The sequence below is a fragment of the Poromitra crassiceps genome (assembly GCF_964638095.1).
Source record: "Poromitra crassiceps genome assembly, chromosome: 3".
In the NCBI taxonomy this organism is placed as follows: Eukaryota; Metazoa; Chordata; class Actinopteri; order Beryciformes; family Melamphaidae; genus Poromitra; species Poromitra crassiceps.
In genome coordinates this window covers 3,169,002-3,180,111 of record NC_139625.1, presented here as the reverse complement: position 1 = coordinate 3,180,111, position 11,110 = coordinate 3,169,002, and the positions used below count along the sequence as shown (strand labels likewise).

Genomic DNA, 11,110 nt, shown 5'->3' with positions numbered 1-11,110 from the left:
CGTCGTGCGGATGGGAAAAGCACAATCAACTTCCCCAATCTGCCTCTCATTGACGTGCCAAGCTGTCACCACATGCGCCCGCCGAGACAGACTAGGTGAGGAGGAGATGCAAAGACACTAAAGTAGATAGGTTTTATGAGCCTCTGTCATAGCTCATAGCCTTTTCTGATGTTGACTGTATAACGTTTACTGTTGGTGTCAGAGACCACTGAGACACCGCAGCTCTCTGCCTGTAAATGGAAGAGAGATGTGTTTTGCGGCGGAAAAGATATTTCCCAGGGTTTCGCAACCAAAGAAAGTAAAAAAACACAATTGTGTATTTGTAGGTGTGTGTTTGTGTTTCTCTGTGTGTGTGCGTGTGTGTGTGTGTGTGTGTGTGTGTGTGTGTGTGTGTGTGTGTGTGTGTGGGTGTGTGTGTGTGTGTGTGTGTGTGTGTGTGTGTGTGTGCGTGCGTGCGTGTGTGTGTGTGTGTGTGTGTGTGTGTGTGTGTCGAGCCTGCATGGGAGACAAACCATTTGAAATAAAAAAAATCACTCTCTTGTGCCGCACCGCATCCTTTATATCACATCCTTACCGTGTGACCCGCGCTGAAAACCAATCATCTCTTTTGTGATGCTGACACCGCTGCCATTTTGGGTCCATTTCCACCTCTTCTGGGCGAGCGAGTGTTTCCAGTCCGGGTCTTGCTTTGATGACTTTTATTTGCCTTCATAATATGGTTGCATAAAGATAAATGGATGGAGATCGAGCTAAGCCAGCCAGAATCAGGAAGTGGACTGCGCTGGGGGTTCGATGTGGGGGCTCAGGCGCGTTTTTGCGATGCGCTGAAAATGCTCTCTCCCTGAATGTCACTGTCACTGTTGTCACTGTCATTCCGACCTCATCTGTGTCGCACTGACATTCCGACAAGATACGGTGCACAAAGGAAAGGCCTGCATTTAACTGAGGAAGGCACCTGGCCAACTTGCTGATTGTGCACAATCTCCCTCTGTACTTTTGACTCAATGTAATCTCTTCATCACTCTTCATCAAAATGTCTAAATGTACATTCACACACAGATGCCAGCATGGTCTGTTTGTGCTAAGAAGATAGTTTAGGGAACGGGTCTCAGGGATACATCTTCAGAGGCATCCAAGGTTTTCATGAAAAATGTAAGCGTAGGTCTGCCTGGGGCCCAATTACTGTACACCTTAACTCTATATCTACTTTTGCTATTTTTCACCATATGCTTTCTTCTAGGATGAAACATTGTATTTATCTTTGTGTAGTCTGGATCCTTGTAGTTGAATTTTCTTTCTTTTCTATTTGCTGTGTCTTAGTTTTGACAATATCAGTAGGCATCAAAAACATGCAGGTCAGGTGATTTTGGGGAACGGTGGCGCAGTGGTAGCGCCGTCGCCTCACAGCAAGAAGGCCCTGGGTTTGATTCCTGCCTGTTGGCTCTGGGGGGGATATCTCCTCATGACTCCTCATGACACCTCATGCCCAGACGGGCTCTCGTGAGAAAATCCAATCCAATCCAACTTTATTTATAAAGCGCCTTAAAACAGCCACAGGGGCCCAAAGTGCTGTACAGAGGAGAAATAAGCAGCGCAATAAAGTAGATAAAAATACATAAAATACCAAGCTAAAACAATAAAACAATAAAATAGATACAAAAATATCTAAAAACAGAGGAAACAGCAATAAAATAAATAAAACACGTAAAAACATAAAAACATAAAACACAAATAACATGAATCATAAAATCAACATCCTACATGGTGTCAAAGGCAAAAGGTGCGTTTTAAGAAGGCCTTTAAAGTGCGACAGTGATGAGGCCGGCCTAATCTGCGTTTTCACGTGAGACGTGAGGAGTGATGACTGACAGCTAGTTTGAGTGATAAGTGAGGCAGGAGGAATGACAACGTTTTCGTGTGAGGACTGATGACTGATGAGTGATGACTGAGGACTGATGACTGACGACTGATGACTGACGAGTGAGGGCCGATGATTGACGAGTGAGGACTGATGACTGACGAGTGAGGACTGATGAGTGAGGACTGATGACTGATGAGTGAGGACTGATGAGTGAGGACTGATGACTGATGAGTGAGGACTGATGAGTGAGGACTGATGACAGACGAGTGATGACTGACGAGTGAGGACTGATGACTGAGGACTGATGACTGACGAGTGATGCCGTATTGTGCGATGACTGACGCGTGAGGAGTGAAACAGTAATGCAGGAAGAATTACAGCGTTTTCGTGTGAGGACTGAAGGTGTTTCAGAGCACACTCGACATGGTTTACTAGGAGACATGACAACTGACAACGCTTAGACTGAGGAATGACAGCCAAACCTCTGAATGAGGAGGATGCCCTAAAATGGTTGCCGTAGAAAGGGCCTTTCTGTGTGGACGTTGCATGTTCTCCTCATGCTCCTGCAGATAAGAACGCCCCTCTGAAAAACATGCAAGAGGACGTCGCCTGAACAGCGATGACGGAAAGAGAAGTATCAGTGCCCGGACGCAGTATTGACCTCTGCTCCTGGCTGTCCTCCACAGGGTGCAGTACTGAAAGCTAGCTGCCCCCAGCTCCTGGCTGTCCTCCACAGGGTGCACTACTGAAAGCTGCCCTCTGCTCCTGGCTGTCTGGAGGAAGAGCAGCCTTTATTAGGTGAAAAGGCAGAAGACATTTTTTTTTTTTTTTTTTACGTTCTGATCAATCTCAGCAAATTTATAATTTTATTACACTACTTATTTTAACAATTTATATGACTACATGTTTTAAAGTAACTCCTTTTAGGGTAGCTTTGGTTTTTTCATCCCTGTGTATACTTTACTCATCTCTTTTATTGTGTCTTGTCGTTAATCTGTGTTTATGTTTTATCAGACGCTGTACACATGAATTTCCCCAAGGGGATTAATAAAGTATCTATCTATCTATCTATCTATCTATCTATCTATCTATCTATCTATCTATCTATCTATCTATCTATCTATCTATCTATGTATCTATCCATCTATCTATCTGTTAAAAATTCTATCAGTTTTTTTCTCTAACATCTGGGGGCAGGCTCGTTTGAATGCTCGAATAACCAGAACTCAAAGGTCTACGCCAGAGACTTCCGCTCCATCGGTAGCGGAAGAAAAACCCCTTTGCACCCCATGATTACATTTACACCTGGTATTAATATGTGTCTCCATAGTGTCCACATTGAGATCAGATTGCGATCGGATCAGGCAAGCTCGATAGCATAGAGCAGGAGAAAAACAGCAGTGACTGTTGTTGTATGTGGATTGAGAACGCATTTGCCTTTCCAGGGGTGAAAGTGGATTGGATTTCTTGCAGGTACTAATACTACCCCAACCTTCATCGCTTCATCTTGTTCTCCTCCCGTGGTAGAACACTGCACTGGAACCATTTAGAAGCAATTTACGAGAGAGACTCTACTGTTGTTTATGTTGACCGAACGACATAACGTCAGCAGATGTGTTTCCTTGTTGGAAATGCGATCGTGACGGCTTCTGTGGGTTTTGATTGACAGGCAGCTGCACGTCACTCTGTCTCTTCCCGGTACTGCGTACAGGCACCGGATATTTTAATGGTACTGCGTACGGCCTCGCAACGGTCTACTTTCACCCATGATTTACACCAGGGTCGGACTGGGACTAAAAAACGGTCCTGGACTTTTCTACCCAGACCCGCCCACCTCAACCAGCCCGCGGCGCGGATACTCCGCAACCCCCGGCCCATTGACGCACAAACACAAGAGCAATCCAACATTCGGAGGGGGCAACAAAAAATTTGACGGTAACCTTAGCTCGCAGCCGAAATGTTTTGCTGTTTTTATAAAATGTTGGTCGTTTGAAGCCAGATTCAGAGGAATATCTAATAAGAAATTTAAAAAAGCATTCCCAAAGTGGGCCGCTGGGGTTCACTGTCTTTTTTTTTTTTTTTTTTGCCTGGTCAAGCGGCCCACCAGCGCACCGGTGCACCGGGATTTGTCCCGGTGCACCCGATGGCCAGGCCGACTATGATTTACACTTGTGTTCCATGTGGTCACAATTGTCCCTGATTACCTCCGGAGGTGGTTTGGCCGATCAGATCACAATCCGTCCTCAATGTGTCTTGTTTGCATTACACTATCTGATTGTAATCTGATCACCTGAAACACATTTTAATACCAGATGTAAATGGGGTCTATGGTATGTTAACCCCTTTGAGACATGCTTGTCTTGACTATAAGCTTGTCTTGACTTGATACACATCATTATCACTTATTATACCATGGTCTGGGTGAATACTCGATTCTGATTGGCTGCAAGGTGTCCATTAAAAAGTGATATTGTACAGCGATAATGGACACCTAGCTAAATGGTCTGTTCACCGTTCATATCAATGCGCCATAGTTTCACAGTGTGGTATCAAGAGAGTCAGTTAACAACTTGTGCTTTTCGATCCAGCTCTGACCTCTGTCACCATGGGCACCCTGCCCCCACCTTACTTACACGCTCACCTGGTGGCGGCGCTGTTGCACTTCTCCCCACCACACTCTCCAGCACAACATTTACAAAACAGGGATTGTAGCTTTAAACAATGCTATTAGACCAGGGTTATTCAACCGTGTGCCATGGAGTGCAGAGTGTACCATGGAGTGCAGAGTGTGGCATGGAGTGCAGAGTGTGCCATGAAGTGCAGAGTGTGCCATGGAGTGCAGAGTGTGGCATGGAGTGCAGAGTGTGCCATGAAGTGCAGAGTGTGCCATGGAGTGCAGAGTGTGGCATGGAGTGCAGAGTGTGGCATGGAGTGCAGAGTGTGCCATGAAGTGCAGAGTGTGCCATGGAGTGCAGAGTGTACCATGGAGTGCAGAGTGTGGCATGGAGTGCAGAGTGTGCCATGAAGTGCAGAGTGTGGCATGGAGTGCAGAGTGTGGCATGGAGTGCATACTGTGCCATGGAGTGCAGAGTGTGCCATGGAGTGCATACTGTGCCATGGAGTGCAGAGTGTGCCATGGAGTGCAGAGTGTGCCATGGAGTGCATACTGTGCCATGGAGTGCAGAGAGTGTGCCATGGAGTGCAGAGTGTGTGCACTAATCAGGGAAATCACCTACTATGTCTTGGGTTGGAAATTAAATGGCATCAGCCCTCATATGGCACACGGTTGAATAGCCTGTATTACACAAATCTAGCCAATTCAACAATACTTTTGATGAGGCTACAGACAAACATAAAAAAAAATCCTCAATTTCACCATACAATACGTTGTCATTGTAGGGCAGAAGACCCCAGACACGGTCTATCATTCTGCCATCAGTCCGGTCGCGCAAGGACTGAACTAGGGAAGTCAGCCTTTTTTTATCATTATTTATTTTTTCCAGATTTCCCCCCCATTTTCTCTCTAATTCAACTTGGCCAATTTCCCCCCTTGCTGCCTTGGTCGCTGCTCCACCCCCTCTGCCAATCTGGGGAGAGCCGTAGACTAGCACCATGCTTCCTCCGACACAGCCAGCCGCTTCTTTTCAGCTGACAGTGGGGAGCTTCACTGGGACGACGTAGCACGTGGGAGGATCACGCTATTCCCACCAGTTCCCTTTCCGCCCCCGACCAGGCGCCCCGACCGACCAGAGGAGGCGCTAGTGCAGCGACCAGGACATCATACCCTCAATCCGGCTTCCCACCCGCAGACACAGCCAATGGTGCCTGTATGGACGCCCGACCAAGCCGAAGGTAACATGGGGGCGCGAACTTGCGACCAGCCTTTTATTTGAATGCACCACATTCCTGGAACAAACTTCAACGCATGGTAAAAATCAATACTCTACTAACCTATGGATATTTTAAAACCATGATTGAAAACCTCCCTGTCTGAATGTGTAACTGTTTTAACTGATTCTTAGCTGTGCTTTGTTTTATTTATTTTCTGCATAATTTGTCTGTACCCTGATCTCATTCTAAATGAGTGCAACCTCAATGATTTTTCACCTTTAAGTAAACGTATGAAAAGAAATGAAATGAACTGAACATCAGGGGAGTTGTTTCCTCAGTAGAAGCTGATAGCGGCAGCATTTAGCATGACACTTACCAGACACACAGCAGCATCAGTGTAAGAATTTAGCCAGGGGCAAGGGCAAAAATGCCCCCAAGAAATCTCAGCATAATGCCCCTAAAAACCATGATCCAGGGGCAAAAATTGCCCCCAAGATTTTGATTGATTGATTGATTGATAACTTTATTGAAACAATAATAGCAGGATCGTACAAGACAACACAACATAACCATATTGATCAAAAGGAATAAAACACAATAAAGCCCGAGGGCTTGTTTCCATTGTGGTCCTTGTGTGTGGGACAAGAGGAGTGAATCTGTATGCAGGTATGAGCGCGTGTGTGCGCGGGCAAAGACAACACAAACAGATAACATTTTACACTCAAACCAAACATACTTAAACCTTAAGTGAATGGTTATTTAGATACCTAGCAAGAATGCATCATTCAATAAATAATAAGATAGAGACCAGCTCATAAACTAAAACAGGAACCTACCTAGGGTTTAAAACCCGCGACTATTCAGGGGACATAAGAAAAGGAAAATAAAAGGTTAGGATCACATTTGGGAGCCAACCAGCCATTTTTTCAAGGCAAGCTTAAAAGAGAACCTGGAGTTAAGGGTCTTAATACTCTCAGGGAGTTTGTTCCATAAAATAGCTGCTGAGTAAGAAAAGGTGCATTTACCCTTTAGAGTTTTAAATTTAGGGGGAACAATGTTGGAGGTGCTTCCTCTTGTGGAGTAGCCATGTACCTCACTGACTTTACAGAAATAGTCAGAGAGGTAGCGAGGAGCCTCCCGTTTAAAGATTCTAAATACCATGCACAATTTGATTTGGGAAACCCTCTCCTCCACTCTGAGCCACCTGAGGCTATGGAAGTGAGAGGGGAGGAGATGGACTCTGGGATGAAGTTTCAGAATAACCCGTATTAATTTATTCTGGGAGGTCTGAAGCCTGTTTTTGAGTTTGATGGTGATTCCCGTGAACCAGGAGGAGCAAGCATAGTCAAAGTGACATTGAATCAGAGCATTTGCCAAGGTTTCAATGGCGCTCTTCTGGCTAGGAATTTGGTTCTTTGATTAACTTTGGAAATCACTTTTGAGGCCATGCTTTCTCCAGAAAGTTTGTATTTCTATAATGTTCTTTTCATTCAATTCATTTAATTTCCATCCCTAACACACATTCAACACCTCCAAGCTGGTTGCCAGATGACGAAGAACACTACGCTTTAGCAACTTCATGCAGTAATTACGTCCTTTAAATGCCCCCAAAATTGTGTAAATGCACCCATTTTTTTGACAGTGGAGGCTAAATATATTTTTTAAATTTCCTACACTGAGCAGCACTATCACTGCTGCTAATCCAGCCATGCTGAGAACGCGGCCTGCTAGAAACACTCCAAGGAGAGGCACCACATATATTGGATTTCAATCCAAAGATTCCCATGCATAACCACCTCTGTCTGAACACACACACAGGCGCGCGCGCACACACACACACACACACACACACACACACACACACACACACACACATACACACACACACACACACACATACACGCACGCACGCACACACACACACACACACACACACACACACACACACACACACACACACACCTAAAACCAATTACAGGTACAGTACAGAGTTTCCTTCCGTGGTTAGGAGAGCGAGTGGGGTGTGCTTGTTCCATAATTACAACCCTCATTGTTTGCATCCCACTGCAGTGCCCCAAACCACCACTATCTGCCTCGTGGCCGTGGTTGAGAAAGACCATTATATTTCAAACACATGCATCTGAAACAACAGGGACACTCTCAACATTCAACATCATTTTAATAGTCATATGTGAGTAATCAACTGAGGAATTATGCCATGAAATAATATCTCAGACTATTATTTCAATAATGAAGACTACCTCCCCTAGCAATGCCTGATCAACCATCCCATTCATCGATTGCACGCCCTTTCATTCATCTCTCTCTCCCCTCTGCATTCAATGCCCTGTTCAGGTCATATCACTCATCCATTGATATTTACGCCCCTTCATTCCTTGTCCAATCACAGTCTTCCACGCTGGCCTGCTGGCCAATCACTCAACTGGAGAGTACATCAGATCCCATGTACCTACTGGTTGTAACTAACCTTGTCCTGTTACCCTCAGTGCTGATCTCCGGCGATGCAGTTGTTTCGCCCCACCTCGTCCCCTGAACACCACCAATGTCATGACTCCTGAAGAATTCCCTATGGGGGGGAATTCTCTATCTTATAAATCACTGACGTCCTCCTCAAGTCTCAGGAGATACGTCATCATATCATGGAGTCAATACGCAGCGCAGCGATCACAGCGACAGCAGAAGGTGGAGCAAACAGAACAATCTCAAATTATTAATTCTAATCTAATTCATTCTAATCTAATTAATTCTAAAGTAAAAGTCCTGGAAAGTACTGGATTACTGTATGCAGAACACCTGTGTGAGCTGAGCACCCTGGTGTGAGAGGCCCCACCTCCTGGGAAATGTAGTCTCTAAAGCTGCATTCCCGACAACTCGGACCTTGGGATTTTCTGACCTCCTACTAGAAAAACTAGAGCGCCACTCAATGTCGGAATTTCGACTTCAAAACTTGGGTTCTGAGAATCTTCCCCGCCCCCTTTTTTTCAATATTTTATTTGTCAGTTTTTTTAGAACACAAAAAAACAGACACAGGAAAAGAAAAGAAAGAAAAGGCATACATTATTGACATTCCAATATTACAACATGGTGCTACCAGCACGTGAGGTGCTTATGAGCTTGTAAGAGTCGCCCGTAGCTCACTTGCTCTTATGACATTGCTGATGACCACTGCTCTATGACATCATAATTAGGGCAATCACAATCCGGCTCCGTCAGGTCACCCGCACAGCCCAGGGGCGGAAGCCATTGTCTCTGTCTGGTTCCTCCCGATTCTACCTATACTCTCATCACTTATATAGCCTTACACTGATGACATCACTGATGACATCATCACTGAACTATAGCGTCAGCCTTAGGGCAATTATGGCAATTAATCTGCCCTGATTAAAAAATCCGGCTCCGCCCTTTACACACCCTGATGGTTTCAGCCCGATCCGCGATTGCACGTAAAACGGCATAGCTGTGGCCAAACACAGAACTTTTTTTTTTTTCTTTTTATAATTTTTTATTTTCCATAATACAAACAGGACATGACAAAGACAATAGGAAAGGGGGGGGGTGTACAGAATATAAACAAAGATTCAGCGATTCAAAGTCTATTCAAGAAATTCCAGTGAGGATTCTGACAAAGTTCAGAGGTCCATCAAGATCCTGAGTCCTGTCTTCTTGGAGGAGTAGAGCTGCCTGTTCCATTGACAACAAGTCCATGAAGTCTTTACGCCAGGTCTCCATGTTGAAACAGTTTGGCTTCCGTTGTTTCCAATTCATTAGAATAATCCGTTTAGCTGCAAGGAAGGCCGATGTTATGACATCATGAACAATTTTTGGTTGCTCAATAGACAGCTTCACCCCCAATATGCAAGTTACAGGATACTGCTGAGACTGTGCCCTTCCCGATAGCAAACACAGAACTTGAAACAAACAAACAAACAAACATTGCCCATCACATACTCAATTTGATATATAGATAGATACTGTAGATGTTGTGAATGGGATCCCACGCAAGGGGTCCATGAGAGATCAGCTGGGCGAATCACACTCGCGTTTAACCTCGTCAAAGTAGGCCAGAAACGGGTCCCAGATAGTTGAGAATCTTTTAAGCGAGGCTATTATAGGCTTCTTGTGATTCTCTTTTATGTGCGGTGGCATCTGCTCCTTTTCTTCTCTCTTTGCTTGCAGTCTTTTTTAGATCTACCCGCACCCATCTTTATGCCTCGCACGCTTTCCGCACTCCATTTTGCCTGCTGGCTCGGGGTAGTATTACCCACTGTGGAGACGTCTGCCTGTTTCGCCTGCATGTGGAAACACTGTGCTAATATCGCCCGCTTAAACCCATAGGGTGCAGGGATAATGGCAGCCATCACTCACTGATGCAGCACAAAAACTGACATGTCTTTCTCCCTGTGCTGACAAACAGCATATACGCTCCTACTGCGCCGTCACTCTCTCTTCCCTCCTGCTGACTGCCCTTTTCTCTCGGAATCTCTGTCTCTCTCAATCTTCCCCCCCCCCCCTTGTGTTTTCTTCATTTCACTCTGTCTGACTCTCTGCTTGTTTTCATCAACATTTTAGACATTTGCCCGGTAGGCCTATTGCAAGGCACAGGTCAGGATCCCTGATGCAAATGGAAATAGCACTGGCTTGTAAATGTTTTACAATTGATCACTTTACCTTGACAAATTATTAAATTTAAATTAAATCAAATTAAATTAAAGCAGCTACGAGCAAGATTTTCGATTGTTATTAAACAGTCTAAATTTAATATCGATGCCTCACATCTTACCTCTAATATTAGACGAGACCAACGCAGAGTAGTCTCGCTTGAAAGCAGAGTGAATCGGCGAGTGTTGTCTTGATGATTTTTGATGATGAGTCTGTCTGCGGGCCTGTGTCAGTGCGGAAGCCACTTGGGCCATAACCACAAAATGACTAAATGACTTTCAAACAAACTGTTAGAATATAACGAGGGATGTTCGCGAGAGCAGAAAGTAGGAGAGCAGCAGGAGGGGAAAGCCGTCCTTCTTGTTTTGGGTCTGTTGCTAGGCAGAGCGAAACGGTTTACGGCAGCTGTAAACAGTTGCTAGACAGAGCGAAACGGTTTACGGCCGTATAGCAACAGACCCAAAACAGCTGCCCTCATTACTTTCTGCTCTCGCGAAAGTAATTTAGTAATTTTGTGGGTATGGCCAAGTGGCTTCCGCAAACCGTTTCATTTCACTTCCTGATGACACCGGCCCGCAGACAGACTAATCATCAAGACAACACTCGCCAATTCACTCTGCTTTCAAGCGAGACTACTCTGCGTTGGTCTCGTCTAATATTAGAGGTAAGATGTGAGGCATCGATATTAAATTTAGACTGTTTAATAACAATCGAAAATCTTAAATAAAATAAAATAAA

General features: G+C 44.9%; 1 protein-coding gene across 1 annotated transcript in view; it reads left to right on the top strand.

Annotated features, from left to right (window-relative positions):
* sash1b (SAM and SH3 domain containing 1b) overlaps positions 1-2,474 on the top strand; it is a gene marked incomplete at both ends in the record, with an annotated part of 134,127 nt that extends 131,653 nt beyond the window's left edge. The window contains 2 exons of the mRNA XM_083634300.1: positions 1,491-1,500; positions 2,431-2,474. Of these exons, the coding sequence (XP_083490426.1) occupies positions 1,491-1,500; positions 2,431-2,474 (54 nt within the window). The remainder of the gene's footprint in view (positions 1-1,490; positions 1,501-2,430) is intronic.
* Positions 2,475-11,110: the final 8,636 nt, after the last annotated feature.